We start from the raw sequence: 25,829 nt of genomic DNA on the forward strand, positions 1-25,829 counted from the left end.
GAGCTGAGTCGTCTGCGTAGGAGACGATGTTGAGGCCGTGGGATCGGACGATGTTGGCGAGCGGAACCATGTAGACATTGAAGAGGGTGGGGCTGAGTGAGGATCCCTGGGGAACTCCGCAAATGGTCTTGGTGGCCTTAGACAGGTAACGGGGAGGTGGACTCTTTGGGTTCTTCCAGAGAGGAAGGAGGTGAGCCAGTCCACGGCTCTGTGGCGAATACCGGCGTTGAAGAGGTGTGTGTGAAGGGTGTGGTGACAGACTGTGTCGAAGGCTGCGGAAAGGTCAAGGAGGATGAGGGCAACGGTTTCAACTTTGTCGAGCCTGCTCCAGATGTCGTCGGTGCAGGCGACAAGGGCGGTCTCGGTGGTGTGGTTCTTGCGGAATCCGGACTGGGAGACGTTGAGTAGGCTGTTGTCCTCCAGGAAGCGGGATAGTTGGTTGTTGACTATCTTCTCGATGAACTTCGCAGGGAAGGGGAGTAGGGAGATAGGTCGGTAGTTTGAGGTCGGCTTTGGGCTTTTTGAGCAGGGCGTTGACTTTGGCGTATTTCAAGCTCTCCTGGAAGATGGTGGTCTCGAAGGAGCTGTTGATGATGGTCTGGAGCTGGGGAGCGATGATTTGGCTGGCATTATTGAAGACGTGGTGAGGGCAGGGGTCAGTGGGAGAGCCGAGTGGATGGTACTCATGGTCTTAGTGGTTTCCTCATCGTTGGTGGGGGTCCAGGAGGATTCTAAGGGGTGGTGAGAGCTGATTTGTTGTCTCTTACGTTTGGTCCTTTTTTATAAAAAGGACTGCGAGTTGTTACTAAATTAAGAGGCCTAGTGCCTCGGAGCTTTATATGCAATTGAATGTGGTTTTATATTACACTGGAGGCTCCCATCTCGACAACGGGGAATGATTCAAGCATGTGAATCTATGAAAGTTTCCAATACTGGAGAACTATAGTTACAGGTAAGCAACTTGTTTCTTCCTCCTTCAACAAGCATTTCTGTTTTATATCGGATAATAGAGATGTCAACGTGTATTAGAGAATCCTGTTACCCTCTTGAATAGGCTGCCTTTTCTTCCCTTTTTCTTAACACAACGAGAGAAGAAGAGGGAAGAGAGGATTGAGACCCCATACTGCGTCCCCTGAGCACGCAACCAAATACACAAGAAGTATGGGGTGTCATGTGGGTACAAAGTAGGGTTAAATTGCCCTGGACCATCTGAATATCCGGCACTTATTTGTGTGATAAATGTGGTTGTCAGGAGGGGAATTTCTCCTTACGGACTAGGTGGTCTCACACTATATAGTGTCATGCTTCATCATATGACCACCTACCCCCAACCAGGTAGGACAGTACCACCTGGACGGACTCAACCTCGTCATTAAAAGAACTTGGAGAGAGTGCGAAGAAAGATTATCTGGATAATAACGGGATCCAGTTGTACTACAGAAAATCTAAAATCACCTCATCAATCACCTGTGTAATATTGCACATTTACTTGTTTTGATTGTTGGTAAGATTAAAAACACAATGGGACGCTTCTAGAGGATAATAACTCGAAGAGTCACCAAGAATTCACTGGCAAACATGTTTCTGCCCACTAACTCAAGCCAAAGGAGGTCTAGGGGCATTTGTCAGGGCCTGGATCCCCAAGTTCTTTTCTTCCCTTCATTCAAGCAAACCACTAGTTAGCTGTAATTGAGACGAGTTCCAAGTATTCTCGAAGGTGCCCGATTGCAGCTGCATACAGGACAGAATGTTAGTCACCCAAATGTTTAATCCTCTGGCCATTAGTAATGACCCAGAATTATTAGGTGCCTGAATTGTGTGAGCAATGGAGGAATCTAAAAAAAAGATACTGAAACGACTTTTGAATTAATTATGAAAAAGAAAAAAAAAAAACACAACAACAACAACACCAACAACACTTCTTTTACAGTGCCTACGTTACTCTGAGAACTGCCCCATGCACTGCACTCAAAGCTATGCATTTGTTGCACCTGGGTTGGCATAGCCACACTTGTGCAAGAAAAGAAAAAGCACTTATGTCATTTAATTTCACATGTTCCAACAGAATAGAGCTCGTCACAGAAGGACAGATGCTAAAACTAATAACTGCTAGATGCCTACAACTAAAGGCAATTAGGTGTGTTCAGGCAGAAAACATACAATGCATGATGGTGGAACTGAGTAGTATGGGGTAGATGTGGGACAAGATTTTGGAACCTTTCTAAGAAAACAGGATGTCACATTCACTTAAGTCAATATACTCACCAGATTTTTTACGGCTTTGTCGCTGAGGTGTCCGAAAGCTGTTGGCACTATCCACTGAGATTGACGTCATATCTATGAAAAGAACATTACATTAACTACAAAAACAGAAATCAAAGTTCAAAGTCCATGGCCAGAATCTGTAAACTGGACCTCTGGAGATTAAAGGATCGGGGGATTGACTGGTAAGTGTTGCTAGGATACAGCACACTGTTATGCCTTAAAAGCTTGCTTGCACCTTTTAAAAGTTTCTCTTGCCCCTCGGTGTGGGCCTGGTGTCACCAAAAGTATATTTTTTGGGGTAAAGGTGTGCAGCCTGAGCCTTCAGGGGGCCCCTGGAATCAACTCCCCAGGGCGATTCTTTTATTATGGCAGGGGAGGTGCGCCCGCCCCCAAACTCCCCCAGAGACTTTGTAAAGTTCTGGAAACCCCCTTCTCACAGGGCCAATTAATTTATTAGGGGAGGGCATGTCCAGACCCCTGAGCATCTTTAAGGCCTCAGGGACACCTTTAATTCCCTGCCTACATTCTCTCAGACAGGGAAAACAACCTCAATAAGCTGCCTCTGCAAAGATGGGAACAATGTAACAAAGCTGACTCCCATGAAGGGTGCTGGTTGGGGAACTAGCAGGTGTCATAAGTGGACACCCACTTTCAAATAATGGTCAGCACCCACCGGCACTGATGAAGGTTGTTGGCTGGGGAGCTGGCAGGGGGGTGGGGGTCCCTACACAGCAACTTTCAAGTATTTAAGAAAGGAGGAGTATGTGTTACACTGGGTTAAAGTTATTCAAGTTCTCTGGGTTTGCTCCCGGTTTCTTTTGTAAGGGAGCAATCTTGCCTATTTTAGGTCATTAGAGATTAATCCTTAAACTAGGAAGGGGTTGATGTTAGTCCAGAATACTTGTGGGATGATACTTTTTGAGAAGTGAGGAGGAATGGCATCTTTCAAGTAGGAGGAAGATTTAATTCTCCCAATGGCGAAGGACATCAAAATATGAGTAACCTCCCCGAAGTAAGAGGTTCTGTTTTAAGAAATTACTCCTTAGGGCTCATGTGATCCAACATGAAATCTTTTAAGTGGGTAGTTCAGAATTGCTGTGCAAGATCATATTTAAAAGGAATTAAGATAATAAAGAGACTAGTGATTGGTCCTACCTTAAAACAACGTAATGCAAAGGTTCCTGAGTATCTTCTATTAGAGGCTGACATCAGGTGATCGATGATGACGACGACAGTTAGTTTTTTTTATTTTTTAGAGATAGCTGTACATTATGTGGATTTAATCAGAATTATGCAGAGGATTTTATTCCTATAGATAGGAACCGATACCAAAACAGTCAATAGTTTTTGACTATGAATGCCACTCCACCTTTCATTTTACCATCAAGGCCATTTTACTTTCATAATATGTGTGTGGCACAGTCACAGAAAAGCACTGAATTATCAGCCTTAGAAGCAGGGTCCATGCAAGACAATCAGTAGGAGGGTAAAGCTGAGAAAAGGAGAGAGCTCGGTCATAAGAGCATCTCCATTGCATCAGATTATGCACTCACCAGGACTTTTGCCAAAATCGTCAGGTGGGGTTTTAAAGTGTTTTGAGCTATCCATGACAATCGAGAGAAGATCTGTAAAAGAAAAAATTCTAAATTAATAGGCCAACAGAGATGAACCATATATATATATACACATTTACTGGATAGCTTAGCAAGTTCAACATCAGCATCCCAAATGTGTGTAATCTGGAGAGACCATATGTCCAAATATAGCCATGGACAGTTCAGCTTTTCATCCTTTAGGTCACTAACTTGACCAAGTCTGGTTACACAACCAAATACCTTGGCTTCAGGTAAACAAAAGAACTGAACTCTCATCTTACATCTCTAAGGCCTCAAGAGTAACATCTGTGATTACCATGCATGTTCGACATATATATATACACACACACACACACACACACACACACACACACACTGCTAAATGCTATGCATAAACTCACAAAACTGTCTATAGTTGGAAAACCAATATACAACCCCTAACAAAGACAAGATTTTTAAATGCAAATCCACCCACCCCCCCTTCCCGGGCTTGTCAGAGGGGACGAACAAACATTAAAACCCATATCAACTACGGTAATCTGCCAGATTCCATGTAACAATTCCTGTCGGCACTGTTTAACACTGTGCAATAATCCACTCATAGGGGCCTATTTCTTTAACATATGTTTTTCACAGCCTTATTACATCTGTAATAGCTTCCTTTAAAAAAAAAAAAGGTGACATAAGAAATCTTAACATAACGTTATAATGATTTCCACTTAACCAGTCAGGCCTGCAGCCTATATCATTTAATCGACGCTGGCCTATTGTACAGAGCATGAGCTTTACCACAAGGCAACCACCAGGCAAACAAGCATAAATTTACACATATGTACAAAACTGCAGTTGGCAATACAATATACAACCCCTCTTAAATTGGCTACCAAGGGTTATTGCAGTGCAAATGTTCTACCATGAGGGCTTGTCAGAGGCGGAAACCAACACCAAAACCCTTGCCTCCCACAGTAATCTGTGAGATTACATGTAACAAAAACCCAGTGTACAGGATTTACCATAGTATAATAATCCCATCATTGTAAACTCACAAGGTCAGCTATGAAGGGCATGGCACGTTCATAAATCCCGCTGCACAGTAACAACCGTAAGGCAACTGAGCGAAGCCAGCAAGGCACACAAAAAGGCGGTCTGGGACCTGAAGAACTCAGAAGTAGAGAATGAATGTACAAAAGTCCACAGTATGCTACAAGAAAGAGGTCTCCCCCACTTCTGGAACTGCATCAGCAATTTAAAATCTCCGTACCGTACTACAGAACATGGAATTCCTGAAGAATACTGGGTGATTCATGTTATAGCCAAGCGACCGTATGGTCCTAACAGACCAATGAAACATGGAAAGGGACATCCAGCTGATGGAGAAACTATCATCATTTACAAACACGACTCAGGTTTGCCGCCTCATCAAAGAAATGAAAAACGGTGGTGCCCCCGGACCAAATGGGCTCCCCGATGGAATCTTCAGATGCTCAGTGGAGGTCTGGGCCACGATGGCAACACACCTCTATAACCATGCCTTTCAGACTGCACATATCCCAGGAGGAGTGGAGGGGCTCGATTGTGTGCCCAATCTTCAAAAAGGGAGATCATACAATGACATCCAACTAAAGACTAATAGCCTTGCTAGACCTTGAGATGAAGGCCAATGCATGGTTAATGCTTAGCCTGGGTACAGGACAACATACTTCCATTCTTCCAAAAAGGCTTCAGTAGCATCAACTGTTGATAACATCTTAGCTCTCCCTGCCTTAAGTCAACGAGCAGCCCAAAGGAGACAGCTTCCCCTTTTCGCCTGTTTTATTGATTATAACACCACCTTTAATAAAGTCCACCGACCAACATTATGGAGGGAATTCAGCATCCACCCCCATCCTCCTGCAGGCTACACCCTCCCTTTACACTCAGACTTGGGTTTGTGTCAAAACTGGCCCCCACTCAGTTATTTCCACAATCCCTACCCTAGGCAGCTTGAAACAGGGTTGCGTTCTTGCCCTGCTCCTCTTCAACCTATATACTGCAGATATGGGGGGAGCTTTAGTGACTAGCAGCCTGATACCTCCAAATACAATAAACGTCTGACAACACTGTTATAATGGACCACACGAAAACAGGTCTGCAGCGTGCATTAAACAGTATCCACAGCTACGACGAGACAAACTTTCAAGATTAACCGACAAGACCAAGGTTATAATACTTGGGCACCATAAGAAAACATTAACGTGGGACTAGGGGATAATATAATCAAAACGACAAGGAACCACAACTACTTGGGGGTCGGTCTGGCTCTCTGAAATACCGAAACCCACAGCACATAAAGCTTCATTTAAAAGGAAAGCAGCCGCAATAATATATTGGATTGCAAATCTGAACAAGAATCTAATAAGTGCATCTGCAGCCCCAATGCTCAAAGTTATTAAGGCCTGCCTCTTAACAGCACTCCACTACGGGCACCAGGCATTCCTGGAGGGCTGCACTACCACCCTGGACCACTTGCAGACTCTAGGATACAAAAAGGTTTTACAACTTCCCAGATATGTCATGGAATTTGGACTATCAAGCCAACAACTAGTATGTGCATCAGACATTCTGAAATACCTCCAACCAATTCCCTGAAAGGCTGTCTGAAAAAACACATTTAAAAGACCAGGATCCTCATGGCAGGGCCAACTGCAGAAGGCAATTCAATCATTTCAAATAGATACAGCAGCCTTGGCACTCGTTTTGGTGGATCTGCCATCATGGAACAGGGCCATCAACAAACAGGTGCACCTTGTATCATTTCAGCAAGACACTATCACTGCAGGAATCAGATATCTAGCGCCCCTGAATGCGTCACATTTGATGGGAAAACCTCAGCCTTACCTCCCTGAGGCTATTAAGCTGCACACACGCAAAAACATCAAGTGTCTACGCCTGCAAGCAATTCCTGTGAAGGACTTTTACCGGGCCTTGCCCCAGTTGGGTAAGAGTAGGGCCTGCAGGCTCTGTGACTTTAGCAAAGAGCCTTGCTTCCACCTAAACTCTGCTGCTGCCATGTCTTAGAGGCCGCTAGCAGGTCATTATTGAAGCTGGCGTTTTAACCAAAGGCACCTGCACCTGCAATTAGGCTTCTGTGACATGCTTTGCACAAACAGAGGCAAGAACCCTAGCAAGACGTACCAACTATGTCCGTCATATCAAAGCCCTCCCTTGCCCATGACCCATAGTAAATAAGCCACTGAACTTCACCCCAAAACTCATGAAAGACTATATGCTTCCTACTTAGGCACCTGCTAACCCCCAGGCGTCACATTTGATGGGAAAACCTCAGCCTTACCTCCTTGAGGCTAAACTGAACATAGTATAATAATACACTCTCGAAGGTCCAATGACTTTAACAAATGCTTTTCACAATAAATAAGTCAAGCCTACTGCCTTTGTCATAACTTTGATCAATAATACGATCAAACGAATGACAGTTGACAAATGGCCTAGTAATTTCATGCATATTGTATTGAACATAGGCTTTCCTACAAGGCAACCATTTTCACACAGTGATAAACGTACCAATACGTACAAAATTAGAGCTGGCAAAACAATATACATTAACTTCCAAATGGACATAACAGGAATTCTAGCAGGTTAAAGCTTCTATCCCAAGAGTTTGTCAGACAGGGTAACCAACACCAATATCCTTGTCCACTATTGTAACCTGTGAAATTCCATTAAAAAAATATAACTGTTATATCTTTCCATACCAACAGATCAGAACTCTGGCATTATTTGCTTATTACCATAACCAACTAAAGTGTACTCTACACTACACAAACTTTGCCACAAAGCATGAAGTGTAAAACAAGCACTCTTTTTCAGCAGAAGCATACAGCTTCTAAACAATCAAATGCTGTAGTTAAGGTAATAAACATGCAGAAGGAGTTACTCTCCCAGTAGTGCTTCTCAAAGCCCTTTTTCTGCTGATCACGTAAGGTGAGGTGATAGGGGCACAGACAACCCATAAAAAACGGTGCAAGGGGTAAAAAGCATTTCTACAGTTTCTTAATAGTACATGAACCAGGCTGTGTTCCATCACTGTCAATTTTACGATTAACTAAATGGGAGAGTGACAAAGAATTAATGAAACTTGAGGTGTCTATTCACACTAAACAGTCCTTTGAGTTGCACCATGCACTCATTCAAAGTATGCATCAAGGGTAGAAACGGACAGGTGAACGGACATTGAGAGATTTCCTGGTGGGTGAGGCCGCTGAAAGGCTGATCAGTCACAAGGGCTGTTAAGGCACAAAAAGAGCCAGACATGCTTGCTTCTGAGAGACCCTTTAGTTACATTTCAGGCATGTGCTTTTTGAAATGACAATTAGGGTGGTGCAGAGCAAGTCACGATAGATCTGTGTTTCCAACCAGGTGTCCCTTCCTGCACAAAAAGAATCCTGCATGCAACGCAGGCACCCGTGCACCATAGTGCAAGCCGGCCTGTGTTGGTGCTAGGCTGCCAAAAGGGTGCTGGCGCAGGGGGAAAAACAGGAATGCAGCGTATTGGATAACGATGGCACATTCATGCCCTTTCCCTGTAATGCAGGGCAACGCAGGAAGGTGACTTTCTGTGCTGCACTACAAAACCCATAAACATGGGTCTCAGTGTACTTACCCGAATTTAAACTTGTGGCTTTAAGATTATAAGCAAACGTCCCCACAGAGGACACCCAAACTCTCAGAGCTATGCTACTGGCTCTTGCAACTTGAGATGAGCCACTAAGGATCCATCTTGTATGTTGTCCTTCCTCTCAATGGTATGCCCTCCTCCGTGAGCAAATCTCGCCTGCCGACTTTCAATTGCGAGCCAAATTTGGTTATCCCTTATCCCAAGAGCCAGTGCATTTCTTCATCTTCTTTATGTGAAGCGTTCCTTTTTTAGGTTACTGTTGTCAGATTTGTCCAGTAACTCAATCATTACTATCAGGCATATAAATCTATACATCTCTTTTATGTGTTGATTAAAAGGTAGAAAATGTTTACGAGTTACATGCTCAATACATCTCTAGGAGTAAATGTAGGCTGCTTGCTTAAGCTATTCTTGTAGAGAATGGGATACAAGCTAGAGTAATTAGTCTATCCAATATTTATGACTCTAAAACACCACAAATTCTGTCCAGATGCCCCAATATCTCAAAAACGAAGCACAGACTCTCTTCAGAGAGCAGCCATTAGTCACGTCCCAAGAAGACACTCCTTTGACCTGCAGATGTGCAGCTCACAACTGGCCAATACGCATCCAATCACATCAGGCCATACCTCTGCCTTACCTCTACCTATGGAGTAAATATCAGGAAGAAAGCCTGCACAAGTGCCCAGTGTTCTGGTTGGCTGAGATATCAAAAGCTGAATAAGATAAGGACCCTGACTGGGCTCTGAATTGCTGCCAGTGGCCCCACTTGAGTAAAACGGCCTCATCCTCTGGTGGTAATTCTTTTAGCTCATTCAGACTCCCAAAGGATAGACTACATGTCAGCTGAGTGGGATAGAAGAACTGGTGATGGTGCTATTTCTTTGATTTCCACACATCTAGGACAAAGCCAGAGTCATCTTCAAGCTGCCTGAACCCCTGGTGCCCTTAGCAAAGGCACAGCCCGAGACATAGAGAAGTACCTTCTACAACTACTGGCAGTTTAAGGACATGTAGGAAAGCCCAGCAGTTGGGATTATCTGATGAGCTTACTCCCCTGAATCATACTTTGAACAGATTTCTTGAGACAGGAAATGAAATGAAAATACAAATGAAAATGAAAAGTACAAACATCAGTGTAAATTATATCTGTGTATTTCCTAACAGAATGAACATGAGTAATCATGTGCAAAGAAACAAAATATGTGTGGCTGAAAAGAGCATTAACTCACTCATAGGAGAGTCAATACACATGTTCATGTAGAAGCCACTCAATCAGAATCTGTTAAGGTATACCACAAATCTCCTATTAGCCTGCTACTACACCACTCTATTACTGTTTTATGTTGTATTACACCAAGAAGATTTGTCCTTCTCCATCGGCAACTTCACATCAGCCCTTCAACACTACCACCAGAAATTCCAAATGCTCAGCCATAACCGAACAGATCAACAGCAGCAGCAATAACCCAAAGGGAATTTTCTCCATATTGAAGAATATGCCAACCCCACTGCCAGCTTCATGTCTGCCACACCATCACAGAAGCTCTGTTCCCAGCTCCCTCTGTACTTCTACAACAAGCTAGGTGCCATTAACAACAACTTCTCACCCCAACCAGACATCTCCACTCTGTCAGCCCTCCTACAAGACGAAGAAAACACCATGACCTGCTGGACCCGCACTGCCCCCACAGAAACTGATAACACCATGTGCTCTATCCACTGACACCTTGCTCTGGTCCTTGGCCTGGTGGCTGTCAGAACAACAACCCATCCCAGGCCCACCTAACCAAGCAAGGAACTTTGGGACTGGGATCCACAGCAACATCTCGATGTCCAGCCAATTTAACTTGATCATCTCCTCTGCTTCTACACCGTCAAGCTCCTTAGAAAAATCTGTAGATGGCTCCCCCGCCACACCCTTCTTACAATCACTCAAGCTCTAATCACCGCAAGTTAGGCCATAGCAGGTTTCTCCAACGAGTAGTTTGTGAGCTACTGGTAGTTCTCCAGCTATATAGAAATAGATCTCCTGTGTGCAGGCCAACCTAATAATAGAGAACCTTTTGTTAGGTTGAATTAATATATGTAGCCCAAAATTTAAAGTTGAGTCTTCATGATGAAAATATGTGTGTTTACAAAACTCATAAGCTGACATTTGGAGAAAAATGGATTTCCAAAATATATTTAAAAATATTTGAGTGATAAATCATGCAATATTACTATTAACCTGGTGCATTGCAACTATGGCTGCCATGTATTACCCATGAAGAACCATTCCATATTGAGAAATCCTTTTTACATTACTGCATGATGCACTAAGATGATCACTGCTGGTAACCTTGCATGAGGTGGCCACTAATGTAATCTGGTCTGACATGGTCACTATTCCTACACTAATATTAGTAGCTCATGACACTTTTCTTTGAACAAAGGTAGATCTAGTTACATAAAAGGTTGGAGACCCCTGGACTACGACAATACACTTTACATGGGAACCTCCGCTCAACTCACCAAACACAGGAACCAGGCTTATAATCAACATATCCCTGGCATGTACATTTCCACTTAGGCTAATAACTTCGACTGGTGCCTCATCCATAAACATGCCCTTTACAAACTACTCACACACAGATACAAAGCATTGTACAACCTAAGTCCTGCTTACCTTAACAGCCACGTCAGATTTCACAAATCAACCAAACACCACTTCGCCAACCCCATGTTCACTTCTGTCCCTCGCGATTGAAGAGCTAGCTATCTTGCCTTTTCATGCCAGGCTCATAAAATGCGGAAGGACCTCCCCTACACGAGAGCCACCAAGCAAAGTACTAGAGCTCAAGAAGAAAATAAAAACTGGTTCTTTCACTAGGCCTTATATGAGGCAGTTCCCTCCTTCTCTTAGTACCAGAATCCCCTTCCGGGTGGGATGCTAACTCTACAAATTGAGATAACATTACCAAATATTGAGGCTGTTTGACAGCAACACTATGTCTATCAGACATACAGAGAAAACCAATGAGAGCACAGTAGACCAACCTGGAGCAAACTGCATACAATCCTTCTACAGATATTTGTGATATGGAGCACGATCCTGAGTGATCTCATTGACACAAACATTTGCAAAGTTAAACACATTAAATAAAGGATATATTTTGATGTAGAAAAGCATCTGTTAGTTCAGCTCGTCAATGAGAGCACAAAGAAAAATAGCACGGTTTTGGCCAGCCTTCCTATGGAGTCTGTTTACAACACTTTTTCAATTATTTAATTTAGAGGTGGTAATATTTATGAAATAGCAAATTCATGAGTTGGCTTTCAATATCCTTAGAAACTAGTTGGGAAATACCAGATCTCTTAATGTCGACACTCATAAAAGTAATTTTATCAAAGTAATACTAAACACCTAGTGTATGTGTCCTTCTTCCTCAAGAAAATTAGGAAGAGGAAAATGAACTAAAGCCACAACTTTTAAGTGGGATGTACAAAGCGGCAGAGATCCCTAAAAGAGGCATTGCAATTAAGGGTGTGTCTTAAACATGCAAGTTAAATTTTGATGATTTTCGCAGTGTGCCACTCAAACAGTATTTTGGTTCCTCGCTGAGCTATTGTTTAAGCCAGATATATAACACAACAACTGACATACACCTAAAAATCAGCCAGGACTATTGCCTTCATCAGTGGCTGTCAGCTGTTTAAGAGTGAGTAACAGCAATGATTGTGTTGTAAATAATATTGAAAATGTTTCAATTATGAGTGTGCGCTAAACATTACTGAGGTCTATGGAAGACTCTTCAGTGTCTCAGTCACTTCAGTTATGTTCACTCTATGTTAGATATGAACAACCATTTTCTCTCCACATCTCTTGTATCAACATCTCACACCTCATCTCTTGCCTCTTCAGCACCCTCTTTTTCATTTTCTTCTGCATGCCCTTCCTCGCATATTCATTATATTATCACTCTCCAAACACAAATCTTACCCACTCAACTATAAGCACTACATTTCATTTTAGTTTTGCATGGTTAATATTTTGACAATTGTTGTAAACTGGACCTTCCTACAGGGTCATCCCCAAACCTCATGCCTTCCACCACCTATTTTCTCCGAGTTTTTTTTTGCTGGCCTTTTTAATACATATTTCACCCCAAGGATAGGCACTGGACATCCCAAAGAGCAGGCTGCAATGTATTTAAAAGCTGGGCCTGTACTTTTTATTTCTATATGTCCAGGTAATAAAAAAAAAGACAAAGTTGTTTTTCACTACAGCAAGGCCTAGCTCTCCCACAGGATAACATTGGAATTAACTTATTACATTTTATAAGTGTAAATCACAATCTGGAAGAGATTCTGAAAATGCACTTTTAGAAAGTTGGCATTTCCATTTTTTTTTTTTTTTTTTTTTAGCAATTTGGTGCTTGCTGCCTGTCTGATCACTTCTCTGGGTGGGTGACAGCTAGGCTTTGTGTGTTCCCTCTAGACAGTAACACACAATGGGAGCTTAGGTGTGACTTGATGGGCCATCCAGGTAGGATGGGAGGGAGTAGCTGGGAACAGTCTCACTGGCACCTGGATAGGATGTGTCCTGTCCTCATGCCTAGGGCTGCATAATCCTCGTATTGAGTCTGGAGCCAGGAGTAGGACCTCTGTATGCTTCAATGGCTTGTCTTTAAAGTCTCCCACACATCAAAGGCCCAATCGGGTATGACTACTGGACCTCATTACACTTCTGGACCTGTGAAGACTGCCAGGAAGAAGGGCTGCTGTGCTGGTAAAGGACTGGCACTCTGATAGACTACTATGCTGTGCTGCCTTGCTGCCTTCTGTTCCCCTGCCTGGGTGAGAGGGACTAGGCCTGCATCACTTGTACCCAAAGTGATTCAAAGGGCTAGCTGGCGGACTCCCTAATCTGACATGTCGAGGACATAAAAGACTTCCAACCACCTTGTTCCTACACCTGGATTCTGCCATTTGTGAGTTTGTCCTGGCAAGTGGCGCCAACTTAGTGCTGGACCCTTGGAAGTGGGCCTAAGGTGTTTCCTTAAGAGGAACTGAATCATCCTCTGATGCAGGAGCAAAATTGACGCATCAACGCTGTTGCAGGGAACAGAATCAACACATCACCTTCAGAACTGCACTGCAACACTTTCCCCTGCGCAAGTTCTTCACATTCCCATCTGCAGCAGCCTTGACAATGAATCTCTGCGTCGCAGCCTCTGCACTCATCAGAACTGACATCGCATTGACTGCAAAATCCATCCTTGATACCGGTCTTTGCATCACAAGCCCCCGGAGTTTGGAAACTCTACATTGCAGGAACTCGCACCCTAACTCCTCTGCAGCTCGGTACTGACGCACTGATGCTGTGGCATGGAGAAGATCAACGCATCTCCTCTACTGCATGGTTTTGAACTGACGCAATGCTCCACAGCCAGGATTTAAGGTACTTTGGTTCAACCTGCACTCCATTGCGGTCAGCCTGAACTTTCGACTTTCTCCTGGTCGAGCACAGCCAGATATACGGTTGGCGCTTCTTGCTTGTAAGCACTATTTTACAGTTCAATCTTTAAAAATTCGTAACAAGTTCTACTTAATGGATTATTGTCCTTTTTGTCTTTTTTTTTACTTAAATCTAAGTTCTATTGTTCTAACCTGGTGTGGAATCTTTTTTGTACAGTGTTTTCACGGTTTGAAGTGCCTTCTTCACAGTGACTTCACACGGTCTGATTGACAAGAGCCAGACACCTACAGAAGGCAGGCAGCAGCTTTATTTTAACTTGCTGTGTTTGCCGTAGCAGGAGGTAAAATCATTGGGCTGCCTACATGGGCGGCCACAGAGTTGGTGCCTCTTAAGGACCGACAGGGCATGCCTCTTAAGGACCGACAGGGCATGGGTAAGGTCAGTCACTTTACAGGCTGGTGTGTTCCAATGATAACCCGGTAGAGCACAAATACTTTACACATTGCCGGTAAGCTATGCCTGACTGCTGTGTGCCAAGCTACCAAAGGGTGGGCACACATTAATTTAGAGTTTGTTTGACACCTACCCTGACTAAGAATGTGGTTGCACCTTGAGCAGCGATCATAGCCCAATTAATCAACAACCCAGTTTCTAACAACAACTGTTTATCGTCTTCACATATATTGTAACAGAATTACATTTGCAACTGGAATATGTGTCCATTGGCCTGCAGTGTATCCAAGAACTGGATGACCATGTATTCTGGACACCTTTCTGTCCCACTAACAGGCACTGTGAGAGGAACTAGCAATCCCTCCAGCCTCTGCTCCAGAGCTCTCAATAGAATACGTGGAACGGATTCAGCTTAATAATATGCAAGAGTTAATATGATACACACACAAAAATACAAAAACAACATCCTGGAAACAGTTAGCACTCACATAAAGCTCTCTGGGCAAAAAAACCTTTTCGAGACGGGAATCGTTAGACCTAGTAACTCTCCGATTGTAGGTGATGCATAGGATTCGAGAGAGAACGTGAGCACCACTCCCCTAATTCTGGGCTTTCGTTTTCACCAAATACCGTCTGATGGATCGATTCAAAAGACTCACTTGCACAATAATCCAGGATACAATGCCCATAATGCACCAAATCACTAAATGAACGCCCCCTGCTGGAAAAGCGGTGCCTGCAGACACCGAGTCACCTGCAAACAGCAGAGCTGGACCCACTGCTTAATTTGTAAAAAATAAAAAAATAAGTGCCAGGGCCCTGGTTAGGAGGCCACTGCAGCTGCACCACCCATTGCCCCTCCGAGCATGGCCAGTGACAGTACCCACACAAATAACAACCTTCACACTCCTACAAGTGAGACAATTGGGACTTTCAAAACAAATAAAAAATTAGATTATTACCTGCTTCACAACCTATTCTTATATTTTTGGGTGGCAGTTTCTAGTCATTTTTAATGTGTATTGAATTATTAAACCACTGTGGTGCTCATTACAAAATCAGGCAAACACTGCCACCGTGCGGCAGGCGGCCATAAGTGCCGGTGTTGACAATTAAGCGTTGGTGCTGAGCAAGGGGAAAACACTGGGACAAATTAAGCACTGGCTAGGCCCTTCCCGACACAAGAGCGCAGATACGCTTACCAGCACAGCCCTGCTAACCGATGTCAGCTGCGCCAACTATCTAGCCTCGTCCAACCCCGTGCTCATTCTTCTTCCCGCTACCGCTCCCCCATCCCTGACACTCGGAACCTTCAAAAGTACCACGCCTCCCCCTCGCTTGAGTTCGCACTTTGATGTAATTTTCCACACTCTCCCCCGTTCCGGCACAATTCGACTTACCCCACTGCCGAGGCCGTACCTACCACGGAAGCCCGTGTAACCCCCGCTCTACGGCACCGATTCAAACTGCGCGCGCTCCTCCGCTCCAGTGCCGGGGACGGCTATGGACATAGAAAAGGGACGAAGAACCGGTGCGCTACTCGGAGAGAGACATGGAAGAAGGACTAACATGAGTCCATCCTCCCTGTGAAGGTGCCCTGGGAAGCCTGCGGGGAGTCAGGCACAGCCCCCAGCAGGACGCGAGGGCCGCCCTTGTCTGCTTTCCTACCGGCACTACCCTATTTCGCTACCCCGGCCTTTAGAATAATAAGCAAAATCACCTAAAGCATCTGTCTGTACTTCAAACAGCGAATATAAACTGAAAGCAGTTTTAAATGTGTTGCAGAGCTGCGTTACAGATTCCTAACTAATAATTAAACAACAGCAAAAAAGTTATGTTGCAAATAAATACATAGGATTTTGTTTAATATCTTATTTTGTATCAAGTCCAGGAGCTTGCAGACTCTTAAAACAGCAGCAAGCATTGGCATAGCCAATAGGTCTGGCCTTTAGGATGTGAATGCAGGTTTATTATTTTGCCTTTTTTGTGGTATTGTTTAGCATCTTGCATAAGCAGACAGATATCCAGGTACATGGCAATACACTATATATATATATATATATGGTGTATATATGATTATATATAGCAGACAGATATCCAGGTACATGGCAATACACTATATGTATATATATATATATATATATATATATATATATATCGTGTATATATGATTATGGTGTATTGCCATGTATTTGTAACATAACTTTTTTGCTGTTGTTTAATTATTAGTTAGGAATCTGTAACGCAGCTCATATATATATATATATGGTGTATATATGATTATGGTGTATTGCCATGTAACTGGACCCGCCGCCACTAGGTAATATATATCATATATCCTATATATATATATATATATATATATATATATATATATATATATATATATATATGATCTAGTGGTGGGTGCCAGTAGGTAGTTATAGTTAGTACCTAGTTTCTATATATAAAGCGTTTTTTTACTTGCCAATATCTCTGGCGCCGCTTGATGAATCTTCACAAAACTTTCAAAAAAATGTTTCCAGTCCCATCAGCTTCTGCCTGGAAAGTTTCAGGGTGATCCATCTAGGTAGGGACTGAGAAAAAGGTGGGGTCCCAAAAGACGTTTTCCCCATTCATTTTTCTATAGGGTTTTTAAACCTTCAATAGAGCAAAAACTACTGGAGAGAATTACTCAAAATTTGGCCAGAACGTAGGACCTGGTCCAGAAAGAGTGCTTTTTTGTTTTGGTGTAATTCCATTCAGTAGTTTTAGAGAAATTAAAGAAATTACAAATGTGTATATCTAGGGGCGCAAAGGATTCGCGACCCCTCCCAATCTCGTACAGAGATCTGATTGGCTGATAACACTTCAACAACAGAAGTTGTTAAAGTATTGTCAGGTCTCTTGGGACTCAGCTAAAGTTGAGTCCTAAAATGAAAAGGGGCCAGGGTACGAACACCCTGACCCCTTAGCTCTGGTGGTAGGGTCCCAAAGGGACCCCCACCAGGGCTAAAGCATTTTTTATTTATTTTACAGACGGAGTTGTGGTGCATTCGCAGGACCTCCATAAAAAAAATTTTTAAAAAAGGAAGCGCGGTCTCCCACGCTTCATTACTATAATGCCCCTGGGTGTGCCATGACCCGGTGGCTTTTGTGTTAAAAAGCTGTGGGGGGATGCCCCGGGGCAGGCACCTACCTGGGGCATATGAGTTATATACAGGGGGTGAGGGGTACGCGTCCCCTGCTGCCCCAGGGACCACCACCTTCCCGGGGTGATAAATGTACTTAATGCGGGGGGCATGTGACCCCCTGCGCCATGGGGACCACCATCCCCGGGGCTACACTGAATTTTGAGCAGGGGGCCATGCGCCCATGTGCCCCCGGGAACATCATCCCCGGGCTACATCACATTTTGAGCGGGGGGCACACAACCCCCCCACACCCTAGGGACCACTGCCCCCTGGGGCAAATATTTAAAAAAAGAAAGGGGGTCCCGTTGGGACCCCCAAGCCATAGGGACCACCACCTCCCAGGGGCTGTGTGCACAATTGAAGGGGGGCCACGCAGCCCCCATCTTTTTGCCTATGATGGCCCTAGGGACCACCACCACCCAGGGCCAGTGTCTGCTATGTCCTGGGGTGCCCACCCCGGGACATAGCTGTTTGCTGTGGATTGGCTGCAGCTCTGAGGGTGCAGCCAAGCCAAAGCAAACACTTCGGATTTTGACGGCGGGATCTGTAAAGCAGGTCCCCCTGTCAAAATTTGGAGCTTTCATCTCTGTCCTCTGAACGCGTGCAGAGGGAGAGAGACTCCTGGAGGAGAGAGAAAAGCCCCTCCGAAGAAGAGAGACACCCCACTCAGAGAGAAACATATACCTGAATGGGGAGAGAGGTCCCCAGAAGGAGCGATAGTAGAGAGAAAGTGACTCCAGCAAAGGGAGAGAGATCCCCGCCCCAGCCGAGAGAGCCCTGGACCGAGACACAAGGGGTCTAGACCCCCAAATAGAGGGAGGGACAGAGAGAGAAGAGGGAGACTGCTAGGGAAAGACTGAGACCCCTGGTGGGGGGAGAGCCCCCCAAGAGAGGAGAGAGAGAGACCCCGGGGGAGAGAGACTGAGACCCGAGGGGAGAGGGACACCCCCCGGACAGGAGAGGAGACCCTGGGAGAGAGGGACACTGAAGAGATAGTGAGGGAGACCCCCTGAGAGAGAGACTGAGACCTGAGGGATCTATACTCCTAAAGAGAGGGAGGGATAGAGAAAGTGACCCACAGAGAGAGGAGAGGGAGCCTGCTGGGGAAGGACTGAGATCCCTGGAAGGGAGAGACCCCCTCACCTCCCCCAGAGAGGAGAGAGAGAGAGAGACCCTGGGAGGGAGGGACAACAGAAAGAGAGTGAGAAACACCTCCTGAGAGTGGCACTGAGACCTGAGGGGAGAGAGAGACCCCGGGAGAGAGAGAGAAGGGAAGGCTTAGACCCCGGGTGCCCCCTCCTCCTGCCCACCCTGGCAGCCCCTCCCGCTGCCCTGCACCCCTTAGCTGCCCCTGGAGCTGAGCTCCCCCTGGCACCCAGCACTGCTGCAGCACTTTGAGGCCGTGGAGTTCCCTTTCGGCAACCAGGTGTCCAAGTACGAGAAACTGGCCAAGATCGGGCAGGGCTCCTTCGGATGAGGAGCCCCCAACACACCCCCATGCACCACCAGCCCCCTGAGACCCTCCTACCCCTCACCACAGACCCTCTAACCACCCCCAAGTACGAGAAGCTGGCCAGGATCGGGCAGGGCACCTTCAGGTGAGGACACCCCTATAGGCACGCCTGTCACCCCCATACATCCCCTGACACCCTCACACACCCTCCTACCCATCATCACATACCCTCTACCCACCCTCAAGTACAAGAAGCTGGCTAAGATCGGGCAAGGCACATTCGGGTGAGGACCCCCCCCCCCCCAGAGGCATCCCCTAACACCCCACCCCTCTGACACACCCATCCACCCCCAGACACCCCCACCCCCACCCCCAGGTCTCATCACACACCCCCTACCCACTCCCAAGTATGAGAAGCTGGCCAAGATTGGACAGGGCACCTTCAGGTGAGGACACCCCTTGAGGCACCCCCAGACACCCCAGAACCCACTGACACCCCACACACTCTTCTACCCCTCATCACATAACCTCTACCCACCCCCAAATAGGAGAAGCTGGCCAAGATCAGGCAGGGTACCTTTGGGTGAGGACCCCCAACACACCCCTGTATACCCCCAGCCCCCCTGACAGTCGGTTACATCCAGGAACTGGCCACCATCATGGCCTCAACACACTCTGACTCACCCAATGACCCATGCCCACATTACATTTTCAACCTGGTCCAGAAGGAAATTAGCAGCATCCTCCCTCCTATCTTCAGGACCTCCATTAGGACTGCCACCATCCTCGAAGCATTGAAACAAGCAGAAGACAAACCGTTCTTGAAGAAACTTTCCGCCGACCCTAGCAAACTCAAACATTACAGCCCCATCTCTCTGCTCCCTTTACCAGCCATGGTCCTGGAAAAAGCCATACACAAACACCTCTCCGAACACCTGGAAAGACACAACCTACTTGACTCCTCACAATGCGCTTTCCGCTCCAACTACAGCCCCAAAACTGCCCTTATCACCTCAACAGATGACATCAGGTCCCTCCTCAACCAAGGAGATAGAGCGGCCCTGAACCTCCTAGACCTCTCTGCCTTGTTCAACACCATCTCCCACTTCACCCTCACCGCCAGACTCCACCACATTGGGACCCGATGCAGCGCCCTCAAATGGATCCATGTCTTCATCACAGGCCGCGCTCAGAGTGTCCGTCTCCCATCCTTCACCTCAGAACCTAAGAGCAACAAATGTTGCGTCCCCCAGGGATCCTCTCTCAGCCACACCCTCTTCAACACCTATGTGACGCTGGTGGCCAAGATTGTTCGTTCCCATGGACTCAAAATCATCTCTGACTCCGATGACACCCAACTAATATTCTCCCTTTCTAAAGACGACACCACCCCCAGAGACAACTTTAGCAATGCCATGTCACACCTCGCTGAATGGATGAAATCTAACTGCTTGAAACTGAACACGGACAAGACAGAGATGCTCATCTTCAGAAGCAACCCCTCTCGTTGAGATGACTCCTGGTGGCCCTCCACGCTTGGATAACCCCCAACACCGACTGACCATGCCTACAACCTCGGCATCATCATCGACAGCAAACTCACCTTCAAACAGCAGATAAACGCAGTGGCCTCCTCCAGCTTCCACATCCTCCACATGCTACGGAAGATCTTCAAATGGATCCCCATCAAAACCAGAAAGACGGTCACCTAAGCCATCATCACCAGGAGACTAGACTACAGAAACGCCCTCTACGTCGGACTGCCCGCCCAGCTCCTCCACTGCCTCACTTCCATCCAGAGACCATCAGCGAGACTCATCGCAGACCTCCTCAGAAGGACCCACATCACCCCCCACCTCAGAGGTCTGCACTTGCTGCCTGTGCACAAGAAGTGCAAATTCAATGTTCTCACCATCGCATACAAAGCCCTTCACAACTTCGGACCCAAGCTAATCAATCGCAGACTCTCCTTCCATCAGCCAACCAGAGAGCTTCATTTGACAACTCTCGCTCTCACTCATGTCCCGAGAGTCTGATGCAGCCGCAGTGGAGGCGCTCTTTCTCCTACCTCACTGTCAAGAACTGGAATGACCCCCACCTTCACACCTCGCACAGTCTCCTCAACTTCAGGAAAGAATGCAAGACCTGGCTCTCTGAGGAGTAGCTCGGACACACAGCGACAACCCTTAGCACCTGGATACCCCTTGGGGTGATAAGCCACAGTTTACAAAAACAATGATTGATTGTTTGATTTAGTTTTATGCATTTCTGTCAGACGGCTCCAGTGGCAGATGACTAAGTGAAGTCGGCTTCAGGTGGTGCTTTTAAGTGTGACCTAACCACAGGGACGCCCAACCCATGCACACATGACTGGATAGCTTGTTAACATTTAGTCAAAAACATCAATATTGAGCAGTCCATATTGGGTATATGTCCAGAAGGATGCGATAAGGACAACCAGGGAGAGTGTAAACCATACGTCATACCTGCTTCCTTCAGCCCGCCAACACAACCACCACACAGCACTGTGCAGTTGGCATATTTTGAAGCTCTTCCTAACTGGCTGCTGTTAAACACCCATCATGGTGTGAAAGCGCAATCTGGTCAACAGCACAGAACAGCACCAATGGGTCAGGCATTGATGAGGCTGGTGCCATGTTGTCTGCTTTGGCGGCAGGGTGGCAGCAGGCCCAGAAAATACAAGCATTGGCAAAGCCAATAGGTTTCACCCTTGGTCAATTCTAGTGGGTCTTTTCAATGTTTAGTTAGACATGTTGTACAGCAGTGAGAGCTGCTGTACAACATGGCTTACATTTTTAAAAAAAGCACAGTGACATGGCCAGCGTCATAGGGCTTTTTTTCTAGCTTTAAGCCACAGCAGCTCACACTGCTGTGTAACATGTTTTTAAAAATGAAAGTGTCTCTGTGTAGTGTAAGTGGTGCTCATGTAAAGCACTCCAATGCCTTCAGGTCGAGTTTGCTCTATAACAAAATGGGCCCCAAAAAGTAGTTAAATAAACAACATGTTATATAGCAGCACTGTAACATGTTTTTTATTTAATACATTTTTGGGGCGCTTTCATATAGCGCAAACTCGGACAAAGGGTATTGGAGTGCTTTACTTGAGCACCACTTACACTATACAGGAACACTTTCTTTTTTAAAAACACGTTACATAGCAGTGTGACCTGCTGTGGCTTAAAGTAAAAAAAAAAAAAAGCCCTTTGACGCGGTCAAATCTGTCTGCGTCATAGTGCTTTTAAAAAAAAAAAGTTTAAACCATGTTGTTTAGCAGCTTGCATCGCTGTGCAACATGTTTTAACAATTGATGTGTTCCTGTGTAATGTAAGTGGTGCTTCAGTAAAGCACTCCGATACCTTTGGGTTCAGTTTGAGCTACATAAAAGCTCAGCAAAAATGAAAAAGTCCCAGAATGTACAAAAATCATACAGCTCACAAGCACGGTGGAAATAAATGAGTGCTGACAGGATGAGTTTACATTAAAAAAGTGTTAGACAAACAAAAGTAGGAAATTAAATAAAAAAATAGTCAGACAAACAAAAAACAAATGCTATCGACAAGCACGCTTTCATTGTGTGCAGCCACGCTGTGCAGGCTTAACCTAATAAAAGACATCCCACCCACCAAAGCAGATGAAAATGAGTTCTTGGGCCACTGGACACTGATAAGAGAAACACACAAGGAACAACAGGAAATAGATCGCTACAACCAAAAGAAACAGACGAAAAGTAAAGTGGCAAGCACATGAACAAATAAGTAAGGGCGGGTGTAAGCCCATTTTAAGATATATTAAATACAATAGATTTTGCAAGCAGAGCACAAGCGTTGCGCAGGTGACACTTAAAAAGGGGTTCTTAGTTTGGCGGAAATGGAACAATGTCTCGTCCAGTGGCTGCTGCAGTTTTAGAGGTGATGTTGTGGCCTGATAATCAGTCTTAAGAAAAAAATGCTGCTCAGTTTCATTACTTGCAATAAAACTGAACCAGTTAAACATTCAGAAATCTCATCCTCTTTGCCACGTATCTTTTCTGAAATAATCAAAGTCCATTTGCAAGCAGAACGGATAAGATATTAGTTTCTGTTGCTTTCTAAACATCGGAACTAGGCCTTAAGGAATTTACTGAGTCTCTTCCTGTAAAACAAAAACATAATCCCTTTTCACCTGCCTCTATTTAAAAATGTTGGCTTATTTGTTCGAAGTTGGAAATGCACAATTCAATCCATACTACAGTGGTCCTGTAGTCTGCATTCTGACAATGTCAAAGAACTCCTAGCAACCCTTTCCCCCTCTTCTTCATTGATTTGTCGTGCCAGCGTCTTTGAGGCAAGAAGCAAATGTTATTTAATTATTAAAGTTCAAAACACACATTTGGGCATCAGTAGAAATGTCTTCTCTTCAAACCACCTCCTCCTACAGTTGAGCAAAAATTGATGAACAGAAACTAAGCCAACACATCACAAAAAGTTAACACTGGTTCAAGATCAAAGATTCACAGTGGACCAAACTGGCTGTTGTTAGAGCAGAACATTAATGAAAAAGAGGAGCAAGAACAAGAAGAGCCCGGATGTCCAGATTTATATTTTATGCAACAATTCATCACTAATTCTTGCAACATGAGTGAAACAGAAGAAGGTCAGAGAGAAAATATCAGATCAGCAACAGGCATGTAAATTACATGGGGATCAGTAAGTCATCACAAAATTAGCATTGCACATATTTTAATTGCTTGCCTGCTTTATAATTAGCAGATAAGCAATTTAAAAAGAAACCTGCAGCCTCATCATCTTTATTTTCCAAGTGAAGTATGAATGCTGGCAGCCGTTCTCTCCAGACGCACGAAGAACAACACTTGGTAAAGCCGAACAGATCTGACCTATAAAGGCAGAAGCATGTTGGATTTGTTTTAAACACTGACAAACCAGTCTTCAGTCTCATCAGTCAGAGGGTGCACCTAAGAGTTATAAGTGGGATCTTTGGACCCAGTGAAGAGTGTGGTAAAACCAAACACATTCACTCAAATTTCAAATGAAACAACAACAAATTTAAACACCATAGCCAATCTGGCCATGGAAACAACACTCCAATCAATAAAAACTTTCAAAGCTTTATTACAACCACAAACCCAATGTCATGTAAATAGTGCATAAAACTAAATTATATAAGTAAATGAAAACCATAGTGTTAGAAATGGGGTTTCTGGTTGGCTAGGGTATGCACCACAGCCAGGCAGAACTTAACCACTCTAGTCAGGGCAAGGGAGTTACACGTCCAAGATAACCCCTGCTCACCCCCTTGGTAGCTTGGCACGAGCAGTCAGGCTTAACCCGGAGGCCATGTGTAAAGCGTTTGCACAACACACACACACATGTGACACAATATCCCCACCACAAAGGAAACACAACACCAGATTATATGAAAATATACTGTATTGTACACAAGGCAATTATCAGACCAAACATCACATATCAGTACTATCCTGCTACCTTAGCAGTTGTCAGAACGTTACACATTAGTTACTCTGCAACCTAGCAGTAGTCACACATTACACACAGGTTACTCAGTATTCTGCAACATAAGCAGTAGTCAGGAAAACACGTTATTACATCACAGCAATTGTCATAAGAATATCATAAAATGCCCATAGTAGGAACATTAGAAAACAAATGGCAAGTTAGAAAAACATATTAGCAAGCATGTCCATAAAAGGAACGTTTGCATACACATATGTAAAAACATCAAACGCAGGTAGGTAATATATGAATCAAACAAAAGTCTGTAGAAAGAACTTTGGATTGCAACTACAGTATATTGGTCCTTAAAACAGTACCTGGTCGGATGAAGGCATCTCCAGTGCCTAGAAGGCGAACAATGGGGTCCCCGGCGCTCCTATGCGCAAAACGGGGGCCTCCCTTATACTCTGAGGTCAGAGGAGGGCGACATGCACCTCCTCTCTTTTGTAGACAGGCCCCTCTGGGGACCGTGATTACTGGGGGCCACCCAGGGCCTCAACCGGCCCTCATGAGAGGGGCCAAAGCCAGCAAAAACAACTTAGGGCAGGAGGGGGGCACCACGCACCCCCTCTGGTTTAATGACAGGCCCCTCCTGGGACCCGCAATCTCTGGGGGCCCCCCCGGGCCTCCACTGGCCCTTCCACCAAGGGGGGGAGGGCACAATAATGCCCGTGTTACCTAACAGCAGAAAAGGAGCGTCCTGCCCCTAACGCAGAGGCCAGGGCGAAGGGGGCACTCCCCGCGCCTTCCCCTGTCCTGCCGTGAAGCCACAAGAAGATCAGACCCCTCCTGGGGCCCGAGCAGACAGTCGCCTGCACCCGATGCGGTGCACGAGTGTTCTTCCAGTTTCCCTGGCTGCTGCGGTGATCTTATTTAAAGGGGCACAATGCAGCAAGGAGCCTACGAGCTCCCAAGGCTCCATAAGCGAGCTGCAATCAGCGCTATGGCAGCCGCAACCACGGAGAAGCACCCCTCATGAAGAAATGGATGCAGGGGTCAGGGGCCCCAGCACCCTGCCCCTGGGGAGCAGAATCTTAAGACAAGGTCCTCAGGTGGAGGGCCCAGCTACAGGCCAGCACAAGGGAAAGGCAGCAAGTGGCAAGTCCTTCACAGTGACCAGGCAGGTCACAAGTCAGCACAGCAGCAGCAGTCCATGGCGGTTCCTGGTGAGTCCTTTCAGCCTTTGGTGTCCAGTTCCAAGATAATTCCAAGAGTCTCCAAAT

The 25,829-nt window shown here is 45.4% G+C and overlaps 1 protein-coding gene across 2 annotated transcripts in view; it reads right to left on the minus strand.

Moving 5' to 3' along the window:
• The window catches only part of PBK (PDZ binding kinase), a 61,432-nt gene extending 45,432 nt beyond the window's left edge, over positions 1–16,000 (minus strand). Inside the window, exons 1-3 of one of the 2 annotated variants that reach the window (XM_069233724.1) lie at positions 15,873–16,000; positions 3,819–3,890; positions 2,266–2,337 (exon numbers count right to left, since the gene is read on the minus strand). In XM_069233724.1, the coding sequence (XP_069089825.1) occupies positions 2,266–2,337; positions 3,819–3,873 (127 nt within the window). In that variant the 5' untranslated portion in view covers positions 3,874–3,890; positions 15,873–16,000. Of the gene's footprint in view, positions 1–2,265; positions 2,338–3,818; positions 3,891–15,849 lie in introns of both variants that reach the window. The other variant, XM_069233723.1, reaches the window with a different exon arrangement.
• Positions 16,001–25,829: the final 9,829 nt, after the last annotated feature.

This window comes from Pleurodeles waltl, chromosome 5, assembly GCF_031143425.1.
Source record: "Pleurodeles waltl isolate 20211129_DDA chromosome 5, aPleWal1.hap1.20221129, whole genome shotgun sequence".
Taxonomy (NCBI): Eukaryota; Metazoa; Chordata; class Amphibia; order Caudata; family Salamandridae; genus Pleurodeles; species Pleurodeles waltl.